At 38.9% G+C, this 17813-nt stretch overlaps 1 protein-coding gene across 10 annotated transcripts in view; it reads right to left on the bottom strand.

The window, feature by feature from the left end:
- Positions 1 to 2054: 2054 nt before the first annotated feature.
- The window catches only part of STYK1 (serine/threonine/tyrosine kinase 1), a 42575-nt gene continuing 26816 nt past the window's right edge, over positions 2055 to 17813 (bottom strand). For 7 of the 10 annotated variants that reach the window (XM_045830069.1, XM_045830074.1, XM_045830072.1 and 4 more), the window contains 9 exons: positions 17012 to 17155; positions 16458 to 16592; positions 13627 to 13890; positions 12496 to 12677; positions 10689 to 10772; positions 8299 to 8507; positions 6475 to 6515; positions 5790 to 5886; positions 2055 to 3469 (listed from right to left, as the gene is read on the bottom strand). In XM_045830069.1, coding sequence (XP_045686025.1) covers positions 3265 to 3469; positions 5790 to 5886; positions 6475 to 6515; positions 8299 to 8507; positions 10689 to 10772; positions 12496 to 12677; positions 13627 to 13890; positions 16458 to 16592; positions 17012 to 17155 — 1361 coding nt within the window. In that variant the 3' untranslated portion in view covers positions 2055 to 3264. The remainder of the gene's footprint in view (positions 3470 to 5789; positions 5887 to 6474; positions 6516 to 8298; positions 8508 to 10688; positions 10773 to 12495; positions 12678 to 13626; positions 13891 to 16457; positions 16593 to 17011; positions 17156 to 17813) is intronic. The other 3 variants (XM_045830077.1, XM_045830076.1, XM_045830078.1) reach the window with 1 other exon arrangement.

Here is a 17813-nt window from a genome sequence, read left to right as displayed (position 1 = left end):
AACTAACAAGCAAAATAGAGACACTCTTAGATAGAAAGCATGATGACAGGTAGAGGGGGCAAGGTTAGGTGGTGGAGGGACTGAGCAAAAAGGAAAAAGGGCTCATGGCCATGGACAACAGTGTGGTGATTAAAGTGGGAAGGTGGGGTATACGGGGCTTAAATGGCAATGGGAAATATACAATAAAATTTTTTAACAAATATAAATTGATATTTTGAATATCAAAAGAAAAGATCAAATGGTTTAGCTCATGCTTCTTACCAGACAGAATTCAATTGGGGAAGTAAGGGATGCTCCCCTGTGGGATGGGTTTTGAAGGATGGTGAAGAATAAAGTGAGCTTTTACAGGAAGTCTATGTTTCATCTACTATTGATCATCCTCCTTTTACCAACATAGAGAGTAAACCTGTCTGTCAATGACCTTTAGCCTTCAGTGGGATTCAGTAAAAAGAGCGGCAGTCGGAAGACCTGGGTTTCATTCCCAACACTTGCCTCTGCCTAACCTCCATTAAGTCACTGTCTCTAAGCTTATTTGTTCATCAACCAAATGAATATATTACAATCGGCTTTGCCAAGCTTATAGAATTGTTGAGAACATAAAATAACATAATGGGTGTAAAATGATTTAAAATTTATAAAGCATTATACAATGAGCTTTGTAGCAGGTCTTCCTCTGTGCCAGAACTGGTTAGACACTTAATAAAAAGATCAAATCCCAGAAATACCTAGTATAGCTGATAAATCAAAGGTGCCAGACACATAATATCCCTTTTGGAGAAAGCCTGGCCAAGAGAGAAGACCTAATTTTCCTTTTTTGTTATAAGAGTGTGTGTGTGTGTGTGTGTGTGTGTGTGTACATTTTATTATTTTTTACGCCATTACCTTTGTCCCAATTTTCCAACTTCACACCCCTTCACCCAGCCTGCCCCTCACTCCCACAGTCAATCTCCACATTACTGTTCATGTCCAAGACCCAGTTTTCTGAGAATAAATAATTTAGTGTATCCAGTGTTCCAGACCTGAATCCAGAAAAACAAAATTATGGGTAAAAATTTATGACAGCAATTATCTGCTTCTTTCCCTCTTCCAAAAGCAAATATTAACACATGGTATGAAAGAACAATTTCATTATGTCCCAATTTCCTCTTGCCTCACTAGGTTCCCATCCCACTTGCCTCTTGTCAGTTCCACAGTTTCTGGCCTCAGAATCCTCACACATGTGGTCCTGGTAGTCTCTCCTCAGCCTGTCAGGCTTGCTCACCCATCCCTACGGTCTCAGTTTAAATGCCATCTCTTCAGGCAGCTCCTCTATTTTATACTCCCTTCTCTTATCCTACACTTTTCTTCATAGCACTTAACTACAATGTGTAATTTACAAATATTCATACAAATATGTGTATAATGTCTTACTTTGTAGACTGTGGTCAAAAGCGATTTCTTTTATTCAACACCTAGTACAATACTGCCTAGTACTGCCTCTGTCAGTGTTGTCCTTGACACTCAGTTTTTTTAAAATATATAAATAAATAAATTCTGTGCAAATTTGACTCAAATGAACAGCCTAGAAGCAATGATGAGATTCCCTGAGGCTTTATCATTTTGTGCCAAGCCAGTCAACCTCCCTTCGCTCTACTGCCACTTACCACCCATTTCAATTCTGATGAGTCATTGTGGTATACCAGCAGGTGTAAGGATCATTATTTAGTTGAATGACTCATCATGACTCCATCAGGATCTTAACTTCTATAAAATAATTCAGCTGCCAGTCATCCTTTCTACAGCAGGCTTAGATGTCCTTCCTAGAGTGTCCCGAGTGAGTAGTCTTTAAAATCACAGATCACATGTTCAGCTGAATTGCCATCATCATAGTTTCAGTATTTTGCAATAGTAGGAGACTACTATCATGATCCAGAAGGTCACACAAAAATGATGACTTCAACCTTTTAGTCACGTGGCACTTGAACCATACCATTGCTTTTAGGCATATGTGACTGATGACCAAGGTTTTCTTCTTGGCCAGGTTAGATTTTAAATGAAAAAGACATAAAAGATTCTAGGATAGGAAGGAGGAAAGAAAAGAAATGAACATTTATTAAGCACATATTATGTGCCGGATACTATACAAATACTCTCATTCAGTCCTCACAACAACCCTGTGAGGTAAGTATTAAACCCATTTTATCCTTTTTCTAGCAATGTAGATCATCTCTTGAATTTTTCTGTCAACATTAACTTCCATTTATTTACTTTTATCCTCCCTACTGTAGAGATTTTAGCAGCTGTAGACCTGAAAACCCACTTTCACTCAATAAATATTAATTTAATGAAATAAGTTTCACAGTGCATCGATGGGTGACTGAAAATAGGAAGCTGCCATCCTTCTTTCTAGGGTATCCATTGCTAGGCCTTGTCGACCTTCTGGCCTACTAAGCATTCTTGCTTGGTTTCTGCCTTTCCCATTTATTAAACACACATCGTATATTAATCATCAGCCTCTCTGTGGCTCAGTCCCCCTAGTCTTATAAAGACCAGGAAGCTAGTCTGATAAAAAAATATACATGTTGAAATGTTCTTAATCATACAATGACCTCTCTAGCTCCTAGTTAAAAATAGTATCAACAGGGTTCACCTGCCTCAGCATTAGGTAAAAGGGGACCATCTTTCTCTTACCTATGCACGGGGGAAACTCAGAAATTTCCCCTCATGGTTCTCCCCCAGCCCTGCATGAAGGAACCATTAGGTGGAACTTCACGTCTTTCCTCCAACTTGTCTTTGAAGGATGACCTTGGTCCACATCTATATCCCTGAGCAAAAAGAACCTTTGTTTTCTTTCTCATCAACTCCTTTTTTGGCTATTTGCTCATTTGATTATAATTTCCCTGGACCTTATAATGGTCTAGAAAAAAACTTACTTCAAGAGGGAACTAGGTTGTGGTGGGAGGGAGCAGCTTATTTGTGCCATGCCCCTCCAAAATGGCAGGTTTCTAAAACCTCCTTTGTAGCGACACTGTGCGCCATTTCTGCCCTGAGTCTTTAGGACTGGGACAGCATAAAGGAAACTATATTTTGTCAACTTTAAGTGTAAGAGGTGTGCAGCGTCTCACCCAGCATCATTTCACCCATCTAGGGAAATGTATAGGGGGAGACCCAGGCTGCATGTGACACTTCTCCCTTTATGTCCCACTAGAAAGTACATCCTCTGTTCTCAGAGGAATTGGTTCCTAGAGCATATGATCACACATATATGTTCATGCCCCGGGATTTTCAATGGATGCTATAGCTGTGGGAGAGGCTCTCCACGCTGATGCCTGCCACATTTGCATACAGTTCAGGAACCACCAGCTCTGGTACTTGCAACACAACTTTGTCATCGGCAGTCCGAGCAGCAGTGTTTAGGCGTAAGCAGAGCTCTTTAAGTGAGGGGCGGCTGTCCTCTTTCCAGCGCCAGCAGGACTTCATAAGACTATACCTGAAAAGGAAACCAGAAAAGCTGACTTGCTGGACAAGGCAAATGTATGAAGAGCACATCTCCTCATCTAACAAACCTTAAAAAAAAAAAAAACCTTGCAGATCTTTAATCTACTTCTCATTGTCCTGACTACTGTATTCTTCCCAGAGACTAATATTCATCGCATCCCCTTAATACTAAGTCTCTTCACATCATCTTCTCGACAGAGCCCTTTTTATCACAGGAATGGCTGAAGATTTCTCAGGCTACAGTCAGAATAGCAGCAGTTTTTCCCCCATTCTATTGAGAAAAGCTCGTTCAGAAGTTGTGCTGTCATCTTTAGATGTTGCTAACTTGCAGCATTCCAGACAGTTGCTAGAACTTATCTACCAGTAAAAGATATATGACAGCCAGGAAAATAAGAAGTTATAGTACAGCATAGGGGAAGTAGTCAATGATGCTGTAATAACTATGTATGGTTATGAGATGGGTACTAAACTCACTGAGGTGTGCACTTCATAAGTTATGTAAATGTCTGATAACTATGTTGTCCCCCTGAAACTAATATATTGCATGTCAACTATAATTGAAAAAATAAAAAAATATTTAAAAATATATAAGAAGTTATAGGAGATTATTCATATTGATTTTGGAAAATGTAATTAGGTTTTCCTTCCATTGATCCAGGCCATTCCCCCCGACCCCACTTTGTAATTGACCTTCTCCCAGAAATCACTGTAATCTAAATAAAGGCATTTACCACCTTTAATCTAGCTTTTTAGAGCCTGTGCAATGCTGTCCAGTTTAGAGCCTGTGCAATGCTGTTTTCACTTTCATCACACCCCATCCTTGCTGAGGAGCCCACAGAGGTTCCCACTACCTACCTTGTGAGGTCCACAGCCTACCCACTAGCTCCTCTACCACACAGGCCTTGCCTAAGTGAAGCCTTCTCTTGGCTGAAAGCCAAGTCCAAGTCTTGCTGTGCCCTGGAGGTGGTTATTGACACCCAATTCTGTCTTTGCTTGTGCTGTGCCCAATTCCTTGAATGTCCTCTCTGTCCTGCAGGATGGTTTTAAATCACAAATCCTCTGTGAAACCTTCCCTTGTAAACCTCAGCCCCTCACCGTGTTTCCCACACTCACGAGCATTGTGCGATGAGACTCTGTAAAGGATGCTGCTTGAATAGTACTGCTAATGTTTAAACTTATTGTGTAAGGCATGGAAGTGGAACTTAACACAAATTATTTCATTGCAGCTTCACAATAATTTTGAGGTAGGATTATCATTATACTTATTTTAAAATAGGAAAACAATATATAGTAAAGTAGCAGGACTAGAACTGAACATATGTCTTTTCAACTCCGAGATGAATCTGAACTTTTAACCATTCCATTTATTGCCTGACATTTTATGGTTATTTTCATGTTGTTTCAGATATCTCCTCATCTAATGTTTAGTTTTTCAAGTTTAGCTACTTTATCAGTTAAGTGTCTCCCCCAATATCAAGGACAGCCTTTTATACATAGAAAGCTTGCAAGAAATACTTGTCAGCAATTTGATTCTAGAATGCCTAGCCAGCATCACTACACTAGGTGTATTTATAGTTACAACAGCTAACATTTGTAATCTGGTTGATATAGTAAGTGATTATTGTATGGAAACCCACCTTGAAATTTACCCTTTCAATGCTGAAAGATTTATAAAATAGCAACAATTTCAATGGATATATATAATAATATATTATAGTCTCTACTGCCTTCTCATAAATAATTTAATAGTTTCTTATGTTCTGTAACCATCTCTTTTGTACTTCTTCTGTCCTTACAATTTCTTCTTACCTCTTTCTTTCAGTTGGCTTCTAATGTGCTCAGAGCTGAAAAATCAGATAGTCAATAATTTCTGAAAGTTAAATACTAAATAAGAGCCAATGAATAACTCTAATGCAATGGATTTTATGACAGTTGTATCTGAGCTGAGGCTGGCAGTCTCTGACTGAGACGGACATTTAGACAAATAAAAGACTACGGTACATGCACTGCATTTGGTCTGCTTCTTACCTGTTTTAGACACTTCTAGAAGAACTGAACTTTATCAGATTCAGATTCCTAATATAGTTCTCGGTGGTTGCACATTGTGTGTGAGTATATACATGCACATATACATTATACATATGTATATGTGGTATATGACATATGAGCAGATGTGTTTTACCACAAAAGTTTGGTGTAGGGGTGTACATTAGCACAGAAAAGACAGCTAGAGATGATACCTGAAAAGAGCATGATTGATAGGGAGCAAGAGAGATTTGGAATGAGCAGAGAAAACCTTAAAAGCCACTTACATGGTGTGTGAGCAACTACTGGGTCTCTTCATGACTTTCCCTCTTTGGAGATGCTGTAGAATGCTGACAGGAGGGACTTCAGGATATGGTGGTGCCCCTGTTGGTATGGAAAGAATCGGAGTAGCAAGAGAACTTTAGGTCCCCTAGAGTAGGAGCTATAACTACCACTACTCTCCATCTACCAGGGCCAATTCCCTGCAAAAGGTAAGTAAATATAAACCATAAGAAAAATACTAGATATAATATAGTTGCTCCATAGTGATCAAGTATAGAGATAGCTTAGAGAAATTTGGTGGGGGGAAGGTGATTGAGGGAAAAAACTGATAATTCAGGAGAATGTTGAGTCTTTAGGGAAGTTAACAAGATAAAGCAAAGTAAAGAATAATACCTGCCATCCACTCCCCAAATGAGGGAAGGTACTACAGTTTCTCAATCAAATGGGTTAATAAATCTGAAGACAACATTTTTATGTTATTGAAGATCACTCTTGGAATTACGTTTTGTATTTTAAAACATCCTTGGAATTGGTAAAGTATTGAGGGAAGGAAAAGAGAAAGCAAGCAAAAGAAAGTTAAAAGGAGAAGGATTTCATGTCAGCCCAGTTCAAACCTCAGAGACTGTACTGAAACCTCTTCCATATAAACATGTCATCCATCACTCAAACATATTGCACACAGGTACATACCTAGTGTCACCATTTCATAAAGCAGGATCCCAAAGGACCATCTGTAAAAGAAACAAAGTCATTTACTTTACTTCTATTTCTTCCTTCCCTAAAGAGAGCCCACTTAAATATGGAGGTCTTTGGAAGAGCGCTATAAAAGAAAACAATGAAAGGGCACAGAGGGTGTAAGATAAAATAACCCAAAAAATAGTGCCATTAGAAAGCATTTCTGTTCAGCCCCCTTGGAGTGCAGTCTCTTTGAGGACAGCATTTATGTCTCCTTTTTCTGTATTTCATAGTAATAGGTGTTTACTATTAATGACTAAATTGTGGGTGTGCATTTATGCAAACACACAAACACATTCACCCCAAACATAAATTCCCCTCTGCACAGCCTTCATCCTTTTTATTCCTTCCTGCTGAAAGTCTAGACTTTATTCTTAGCACAAGGCCAAGTGAGACTTATAACTTACCTACTATTCCCTCAGGAGATCTAATAGCCCAAACCTAGAATCAATATTAATAGAACAAGCTTTACACATACTTAGAATACATATTTCCCTAAGCAATATAATTTGAGAGACATATCTCAAATTATATCTCACTACTCTGTGACATCATCATTAAATGAATACTATTTCCCAGTTAAGCTCAGTACTCCCAGATTTCAGTTGAAGAGCAGGCATCAGTGAGGTAGCAGTGGAAGTCTCTTAACCATATTAACTGACATTCTAAAATTTCTCTGCCACTCATGACATTCACAGCTAGTAAAGTCTGTGTCACACCTATGCATGCCCCAAGCACTTGAATTATATGGTTATCAAAAGTTAATTGTGGCCCTGGCTGGTGTAGTTCAGTGGATTGAGCATGGGCTGCGAACCAGGCATTGCAGGTTCGATTCTCAATCAGGGCACATGCCTAGGTTGCAGGCCATGGCCCCCAGCAACTGCACATTGATGTTTCTCTCTCTCTCTCCCTTTCTCTCTCCCTTTCCTCTCTAAAAATAAATAAATAAAATCTTTAAAAAAAAAGTTAATTGTGATTCTTTACAGTCCTGTTTATACTAATCACACATGGAATTATGTAATCAATTAAATGTTTATTATACATGCTAATTCAATATAAATTCAAAAACGTATCAGCACCCTGAAAAGTAAGTTAAATACTTTGAAAATATTCTGTAAAAATAAGCTGCTAAAAAGCAAATGGTATCAAATTGTGTGGGTGACACATTGTAAAAAATTAGGAAAAATAACAATAAATGTGTGGCCAAATTGCTTCACTTCTGTTTTCAGGTTTCTCACTCAGAATCATCCCAATCTGAAATGTAAAAATAATTCACTATGGATACATTCAAGAAACAATATATAACACCATTTTGCAGGTCCATCCTCATAAAATAAGGCCTTGGCCCTCCTCCAAAAGATCAATAAATAAATATTCACCTATATGTTTTAAGTTAAATTATTTGACATGTATATTTCTTTTTATTTTAATATTCCTGGTTTAACTAGGCTTTCGATTAATTGGACATACATCCTTCAAATATAAAGGACTTTACTAGATATCACTGTGAATAATCTTTTCATTTTTCTTTCTGCTTTCTTAATTAAGGCTGCTAATCTAATATGGAAGGAATTTTTCAAAGGCACTAAAAAGGGTTGCAGCCAGATGCCAGATATGAGCTCTGTCACATAACACACATTTCTGCTTGAGAGTCTGTCTGACTTCTAAGTAGAGATTTCATTTGTAGATATAATTGTCAATGGATGCTGCCATGGGCAGGAACCAGAGGGCACACAGGTCAAGAAGGTGAGAAATCCAAAAGGCAGGAACAAGCCATACATGTCTCCTCGGATGCCAGCTGGCCTCAGCAGTAGCCGTTCTGGGGCAAGCCACTTGAGAGGTATGGTGCGAGCAGAGTAGATAGCCCCTTGGGTGTGGACTTCATAAGCCAGGCCCAGTCCACAGAGCTTAGCAGTAAGGTCACATTGGATCAGAATATTGCGGGCTGCCACATCCCCATGGAACAGATGTTTATCCTGAAGAAATTCCTGTCAACGTAAGATCAAAGATAGACCAGCTGTCTGAGGCCACGGCTTGGATCTCACACAAGGAGAAGCAGTGCTAAGAATCGTCAAAAAGACAAGAACATGTGCTACTCCAAACAAGTCTCAGTAACACTGGCATATATATATATACACACACATATATATATGACATCCAAGTCATAATAATGAATAGTGAACCAAACATTTTGCAATTCTCCAACCAAACATGTTCTGAACCAGTATTTCTTGTGTGTGTGTGGTGTTTTTGTTTTTGTTTTTTTAGCTATAAAATTGTTTAGGATTACCAAACTGAGCAAATAATCCAAGTAACATTAATACTGGGCTTGGAATGTCTAGTCACCCACTGTGTGTGCAGCCCTAACCCCTGCCTGACTTCATCTCTCTCTCAGAGAGGATCCAGCCAGCAACTGGAAAAGGGAATGAGTGTCAGGTTTCTAGCAGGAGTCCCCAAAATGAGGTAATGTGTACATAGAGAAATAGAGTGTCATAATAATACATCATATGAAGTTTTATCTCACTTCTTTTTGTTCCTAAAATAACGAGGTGAGATGAGCTAAGGAAGTATCTTTTAGATAAATCTAAATGATTATTACACAAGGCCACAGGCCGCACAGTTTCAGCCAGGCTGGAACTCAGAACTGCCTGAGAGCTTCCTAAAATATAAGATTTTTACTCCACATTTACTTAAATGAAATCTAGGCAAAGGGGCTTGGTACCTATATTTTTAATAAGTATTTAAGTGATACTAAGCACAATCAACAAGGCATTTGAGAACCTTTGCACCTGGATGACACTGGGTTGCTGGAATTATTTGCCCCAACACCAAGCCATTCACAGCAGATGCAGAAACTGGAAAGCTACGCATGACCAAAGAGCTAAAGAGTGAGGTCTCTGATGACCAGACAACATGATATGAAAAAATAAAAGATTAAGATGGTAATTTCCAATCATTGATAATGAAGGAAACAGTGATTAAGAACTTTCTCTCTCTGGTGCAGTTTTAGAACAAATAAACTATAATCTGATGAGAAGAATTAAATAATGTAGTAACTTTGGGGCTGGGGAAAGTAAGAAAAAATAGTATAATATTATCTTATAACTGGTAACCTAGGGCCCCAATGAAAGCATCCATGGAATCAATGCATCCCAACAGGACACCCCTGCATTTATGGTTCAGAATACAAGGAAGGTGGTACGCTGACACCCTAACTTTATCAAGGAGATACATCACCTGGGACCTCCACACCCCAGAGGTAATATTCAGTAACGTGATGTGCTCTCTCCCCTGCCCTACAGGAACTTCAATTCTAACTACTCCTCTCTTCTCATCTCACCACTTCTTTTTTTCTAAGTTTCCCCTTATTCCATTTAGATCCCCAGTGTATTTCATACCTCCAGATGGCAGAATACTTAAAGCAGAAGTTTCACAGAGCCCTGATTTTCTATAACAAACACTGTTTTAAAGACAATTCTCTAAATAATTTTATAGACATAGTCATCTAAATTTCTTCAGGGATTTTTCTCTTAAACCCTGAGTTCTTCTTTCTCTTACCTCTTTATTTAAGTTGATTTAAAAAATAGAATGATCTCACTATTACCCCTTCTTATTCCTGCTCTTCCATTTGTTCCTTCTTTTTAAAGTATATGGACCCCTATCACATTCAGTACCAAAGCAGGTCTCCAACCAAATGTGTTCTGAACTAGTATTTCTTGTTTTTTCAGGTCTAAAGTGGTGTACTTCCTTCTGGTTCTGTAGCCTTTTGCCCATTTAGTTTATCTTCTCATATCTTCTCCAACCTGTTTCCCTATTTGCCCTTTTTATATCTATTAATAGTAATATGTATGGGGAAGTAAGGGTATGAAGCTCTGGGCCCCAGTTTTCAAACTTTAAGACTGAGAAACCTTTTAAAACCCTTCCTGTTCTTTCTAAAAACCCTAAGTTGACTACCTGCCACCCAGAATTACCAATCTTGTAGTATATTATCTAAACCATTTCATAAAGAAAGAACTGAAAATAATTTTTCAGTGCTTGAGCTTCTGCTTTCTAACTTTCATCTGATTTTCCTTAAAAATATATGCTCCATTTAGGAATATAAATATGACATGAAATGCCAGAGTAACAAGGAAAATCCCTAAGGTCTGTTGTCATTTGGCCCAGCTTACCAAAGCCGACAGGACCTGCTTCCCAATGTGATACACTTGTTTTTCTGTGATGTCATAGAGTAGCCCATTCATGGTCATTACATCCTAAAGAGACAGAAAAAGGCATTATATCAAAATGACATGAACAGATTTGACAAAATGACATGGGCAGAGATATTCTTAAATGCAGATATACAAAATTTAAAAAAGATCCTAAAATAGAACTGTAAGATTCAAGGACAGACTGATATTAGAGACTCTCAGATATGTAGAGAAATACAATGATTTATTGGACTGGAGAAAAATATAAAGAATGTAGGTGAATAGCAGAATGAAGGAAGAATTTCTTATAGAATAGCAGGTAAGAAAGCACCGGATAAAGCATCAATTTTCCTGGGGTAGAGTGTGTGTGCTTGTGTGTGTGTGTGTGTGTGTGTGTGTGTGTGTGTTTAATTAAGCACAGTAACTCAACACATTTTTATTGAATGCCTACTATGTGCCAGATTCCATCTTAGGAACACAACATAAGATTAAACAAAATAAATATGTCTGCTGGCTCCTGGAGTTTATAGTATGGCAAACACATATAACTCAAAATCACATAATCATATGCAAATGTACAACTACATATCTATAAGATAAAGCACCATGAAGGGAATGTAAAAGACAGCATATGATGGTAGGGGAAGGAGGGCCAATTCAGTTGGTGAACAAGGAAAGCCTCTGATGAGATTGGAAGGATGAGTGGGCGTTGACTACACAAAGAAGAGAAGGGAGAAGTCTGGTGTAATGAGAAAAAGCCTGCAAAGATCATCTAAAATAGAGAGGCATAGTAACACTGAAAAACAGAAAAAAGCTCATGAGGCTAGAGCACAGAACAAGTTACAGATGGATAAGCTCTTTAGAAGGATTAAAGCACCTAGAGACTTGCCCGAGGTCCCATTTTCATCACTACATGGAAGACGTCAGCCAGGCCCCTTTTTGTGCACATTTAGTGATAAATGAATCAGCATATTGAGGAGGACTGTTTAATATCAAACTTCCTCACTGGCAAGTAAAGAACTAAGTAAGAAAACACAGTGCTTCAGAAAGAGGGATATATAGAAAAGTAGGGAAATCGAAAAAGATTTGCACTTCTGATGGAAATTAATTTTTTAATATATGAGTTTGAGGTACAAAAGCTTAAAAGATGAATTCCTCCTCAACTCAGCCCTGGCATATCAGGGTGATGTTACAGAATGGAAAATACACTTAAAAATAACAACCATCAGTGATAAATAGTTATGTAGTTATGTAATTGTCATTATAACAGCTATTATTTTGAGTGTTTGCTATTACCAATGACTGCTATGCTTTTACATATGTAATTTCTTTTAATGTTCATAATAATTTATTATTACTCCCATTTTACAGATTCAGAAAACTCGGGCTCAGAGAGGTGACTTGCCCAAATGCACATAGCTGGTGGGAGGTGGAGCCTGAAGTCTGTACTCTGAATCTGCACTGCCCAGTGTGGTAGCAGTCACTGGACACCTGTGGCCATTTAAATGCGAATTATTTAAAATGAAATGAAACTGAAACTTCAGGTACTCAGTCACATCAGCCACAATTCAAGCGTTCTATAGCCACATGGGATCAGTGGCTACCATATTGGACGGCGCAGATATAAAACACTGATATCATCATAAGAAGTTTTATTGGATGGTGACAATTACTCTGCTATTACACTATCTTTCTACTTTGTCACTTGTCAGGCTAGTTGACATGTGAATGGCTAATCAGCCAGGTAAAGCCTTTCCCGTTCTAACACCTCCACCTCACTGCTCACCCGGCGACAGGTCCAGAGAAAGCCCAGCAGGTCCCCCTGGGCCACATCCTCCAACACCATATACAGCGGCTCTCGTTCTGTGCAGCAGCCATCCAGCTGTACCAGGTTCTGATGCTTCCCCAGGTACTGATGGAATTGGATTCGCCCTAAGAAATCCTGTACCTCGTGGAGCGCAGCTGGTTCTGTGGAGAACATAAGAGCCATGGGCAGTGAACAGTCAGAACATCTTGGATGAAATGGGAAATTTGAGGCAGGAGGCAACCTCAGATGATAATTCTCAAAGCCCTGAAAGGAGTGATTATTGACAAGAAGTAAATAGGAAGGGAACAAATTAGAAGATGATATTCACTGATCTTTTGGCAAAGGTAACATGGAATCATAAGTCTCACAACTAGGTAGGTTTTCATCTGCCTAGAGAGGCAAGTGTTCTCTTCATATTAAAACGTTATCATGGCCTAGGCCTTTTAATTAATGTTCTTGCTTATCCTATGTTTGTTCTATACATCAACCATTACTGGCCCATATTATGAGTATCAGCAAATAAAAAAATACATATATATAAGGAAAAGATATCAAATAATGGGAGAAAAAAAGAATCAACTTCAACATCCTTATCCCAGTAATAGCCAATGTTAAAATCAGTTTGAACAGCCTTGATAGGCAAGGGTGAGCTAAGGAAAGCCATTTCTTTTTCTTTTTCCTTTATAAACAGTTTCTCCAGGACCAAGCAATAGTATCACTCCAGGTGTGCCTCAGAGGTAGGACCTGAGAATTTTTTTTATTATTGTTTTTTTTGAGAGAGAAAGTGAGAAATATTGATTTGTTGTTCCACTTATTTATGCATTCATTGGTTGATTCCTGTATGTGCCTTGACCTGACCAAGGATCAAACCCACAACCTTGGCATATCCAGATGACACTCTACCCAGCTGAGCTAGCTGGCCAGGGCCTAAGAACATTTCTGTATTGAGTTTTCACTGGCCAATCCCTTCTTATTTTGCACACAATTGTGATCACACCTAACTATTGAATAACATCTCAATGTCTCCAAAGCCTGTTAGCATTTACTATTAGGGGGGCTCACAGTGGAAGAGTAAAAAAGGAAAAAGAAGTCTAACACTTCTCCATTTACCTTTTAAAGCCTTGAGGACAATAATCTTGGACTTAGCAGGGTCCCTAGTGTGCATCTTGGTTCGATAGATGGCCCCACAACTACCGTTGCAGATCTGCTCCAGAACTTCAGAGAGCTGCTCCCGGGGCACCTGCAGCTCAGCCAGGGCCTGCGTGGAAGTTTTCAGAAGGCTTTCCACCGATGTCTCCTTAAGTGGCACAAGCACACTTCCTCCCTGTGCTCCTACTTGCCCATTTAGGCTCCTAGAGGGCACAGCGGAACTGCCTAGAACAAAGAGATGATACCAAACAGCTTTTTCCTACCCTCGACTTCAGAAAAGCAGAGCTTGGGAAAAACTGGCAAGAAAGTTCCTTTAACAATTTTTTTCTCCAGCCATTGTGGGGATATCTTCTGATGCTCCTCTGTGAATGAGCATCAACATCAACCATCTAGAACTTGTGTAATAATTCCACTACTTCTAAGACAACTTAAGATGACCTCTGAAAAGTGGAATGGCACTTCCTTTCTGTGTTTCTCAGGATGACAGTTCAGTATGAATATAGTATGGAGACAGCTGAGGAAGTTTCTGAATAAGTATTCAGAATACCTAAAGGTGGTGGTAACTCTCAGTACACACTATCATTTAAGTCCATCAAATGGCCCCCAAATGTTGTGGGGAGGTGTGGACAACTACTCAGCTCTCAGCTACGGTTATCCTAACTCCTTCAAATTGTCCCCATGGTCAAAACACTCCACCTTTCTTAGAGTTTCATTCAAAAAGTCTTTTGTCACTTTCTCCCTTCCTGAGCCAACTTTTCCCCATTGAAATACAGATATTCTTTCTTTGTATTAAATCTCTATTTATTCAATAATTTATTGGTTTATTCAACAAATAAAACTTTCTACATGCCAAACACTATTCTAGTTGTTGGGAATGGGCAAAGTCCATATTCTTATGAAAATTACTTTCTAGTGGTAAGAGAGAAGAAACAGATAATAATGTGCCAGGTGATGAGTGTTGTGGAGGAAAAGAGGGGAATAAGAAGCATCAATGATACTATTTCATGTGTGAAGGTCAGGGAAGGCCTTTGTGATGACATTTGAGAAATGCGTAGAAGCAGTTAGTAGACCACATGGTATCAGGAAGTGTATTACAGACAAAAGAAACAAGAAGTACAAAGGTATTGAATAAGGAGCATACTTGGCATATTTGAGGAAAAGTCATGAAGTCATTATAGCTGTAATCGAGTGAAATAACTGGAAAATTACAGGTGAGAAGGTCAGGGAGGGCCCAGATCATGTTAAACCATTGAAAGAATTTTGTTTCCTTTCATTCTAAGATGGAAAGCTACTGGGGAATATCAAGCAAAGAATTGACAGGATTGACTTATACTTTAAAAGAATCATTCTGCTACTCTGAAGAGAAGATACCATAAAGGGATAGAGGCAGAAGCAAGAAGGGGAAGGGTTTACAGGAACAAGTATAAAGGACATATGGACAAAAACTAGGGGCGGGTGGAAATGGGAGGGAGGTGGGGAGGAATGGATGGGTGGGCTGGGATGGGAGTAAAAGATGGAAAATTGTGCTTGAACAACAATTAAAATAAAATTTAAAAAAAGAAGAAGAAGAAAACCGGTTAGGAGTGTCTTGCAATGATCTATGAGGTGAGAGTGGTATGAGTTAACTTTGAAATTGGGTTGGATATGAAGTGTGAGAGACAGAGGACTCAAAGACAGCTTTACTCTTTTAGACTGAACACACAGATAGTTTGATTTGCCTTTCACTAAGACTGAGAAAACTATTGGCAGAGGATATGTGTGAGGGAATCTCTGTGCCTTTGCTTTAGACATATTACATGTGAGAAGTGTATTAAATCACAAAGTTAGTGGTTTAATAGAAGAATCTGGAGTTCAAGGGGGGATTATAATTAGAATAGAGAAAGCATTTGAATCTATAGGCTTAAAATAAGATGATTTAGAAAGTGACTGGAGAGGTAAAGTAAAAAAGTGTTTCAAGAAGAAAGAAATACAAAATTGTTTTGACAGGTCAAATAAGATGAGAACTCAATATAATTGTCATTGGTGATCTTGGACAGAGTAGTTTTGGTGGACTGGTGGGGTTAAAACCTTTTTTTTAGTATATTGAAAAGAAAATGTGACAAGTAGTAGTGAAAGTAAGTTTAAACAACTTCTTTGAGAAGTTCTTTTTTTACAAGAGTAAATTATAACAGAATTGGAATAAAATTTAGAGAGGGATTAAGGATCAGCCACTATAAAGTTTCATGTTACTGTCAGATTTTTTCCTTTATTCTACTCTTAGTTTCATGTACTAGCTGATTGTCTTTCATTACAAGTGCAGTGATACTCCAGAACAGCATGTTATCACCTCCTACCTAACACTTCAAAAGCCATTATGAAAGCTACCCCTTTTCATCACATCTTCCAGGGGCATAGAGTAAGGCTGCAATGCATTATAGAGTAAGATGTCATCCGTCAAAGTTGGTAACAAGCCTTGAGCTTTCCCTAGTAGGTCTTCCTCCCAGATCCTCAGACATTCATAAAGCCAAATATTTGATAGTACAATAAGACCAAGAAGACAGAAATGGGTCACATGAGGCCTCTCTGGCCTATTCTGGTTTCAGCTACCAAGCATATATGGAATTTCTACTCATGAGTTCTCTACACCTAGAGCAGAGCTCACCCCTCTCTCAATTCCAAAGAAGGGGACCCATGCCTCATCCTCCATTGCAGGGACCTGGATCTCTGTAGTGGGACCCCTTGAGACTTGGGTTTTATTTTTCTGCAATCTCCATCTTCCCCGAGCCTCTGTCCAGCCCCAGTTTGAACTTTACCTTGGAGTCCAGGAGACTGTTGTTGAGCTCTTTTTCCTCTGATAAAAAGCCACACAATGACCCCAAGAATGATGAGGAAGGTGCCAACCAGAAGGGCTGGGATGATGATGATTTCATACTGGTGCTGCCAGACAACTGGGTAGGAAATTAAACAGGAAGATGAGAGATTAAAGAAGAAGCCTAACCTGATGTCCACACAAGTTCCCTTACCCACCAGTCCTCAGCTCATCATACTGAAATGGTCATCTCTTCTTTCTTCCTCTCCCATCCAAAGGAAACCCTATTGGGAGCAACTGTCTAATTGGAAACATCCGTGTCCCTCTTTCTTAACCCAAAAGTGTGTGCTCTGTGGCTCTTCTCCTACTCTTCCTACTAAGCAACATCTGGATCTCTGATTGGCACTTGCCACTTTTCAAAAACAACAGCCTCTAGTGCCCATTTCGTTATCAATTCTGTCTTTACGTCTACTACAAATCAAATGATCCTCCTCCTAGAATTTACCCAGACCTTGGTCTTCCTTATCCTAAGGCCAGAACATAGACGTCTGTACTTACTACACAACTTGTCACTGAGACTGCATTCCAGTAGCATTCGTGCCATGCGCTTCTCATCTCCCATCGCCACACAGCTGTCCACTTCTACGCTTGATCCACAGAGAGTGCAGAGTGCGGCTGAGAATTCCTGAGGACCAAGTCGTTCTGAAGAACACAAAATGTAGTACCCAGAGAATCATGCACTCTGAAACACATCTACAGATCCCTGGATATTAAGTACACAACTACCTGAAATTCTGAGTCCTACATTAATCTCTGTCCATCTACCTGATGTTTGGGCTGGAAGAGCTTTATTCTTTTCCTGGCATTTTTCTCTTTTACATAGCAAGTACAGCCCTGATTGGGTCTTATCCTTTCATGTCATTGTTTTTTAAAGTATTTTTTCTATTTTCTTTTTTTTATTAAATCAAAGTATTTTTAAAGGCTCCTTTCCTACCCAAGGGCCCTGCTTCTGTGCTCAAGTGCATTCTCATAGCATCTGTCTGAGCAACTATGGTCCATGGGTATATGGGAAGGATTCACCTATTTTCCTTATGTAGGTCTAATTTTATTTTGTTGTGTATCACTTATTTCTAAAACAAAATACAGGATGGGGAAAAAAGTATGTTTCTAGTGGTCCATATGGAAAATAATACAATAATTAATAAGTAATAATACAAGAATAAACTCTGTTTCATGTACTCACAACCTTCTTTTACCCCACCCTGTATTTCATTTCATTTTTTTAAAAAGCTATGGAGATAATGAATAAATAGTTGTCAGATTTCAAGAGAAACAAGTTATGCATTTGCTTTCTTCCTCA

Source organism: Phyllostomus hastatus, unplaced genomic scaffold (genome assembly GCF_019186645.2).
Source record: "Phyllostomus hastatus isolate PE091 unplaced genomic scaffold, TTU_PhHast_1.1 phas_scaffold_93, whole genome shotgun sequence".
Taxonomy (NCBI): Eukaryota; Metazoa; Chordata; class Mammalia; order Chiroptera; family Phyllostomidae; genus Phyllostomus; species Phyllostomus hastatus.
The sequence above is the reverse complement of the archived record's forward strand: the minus strand, read 5'-3'. Positions and strand labels throughout refer to the sequence as shown.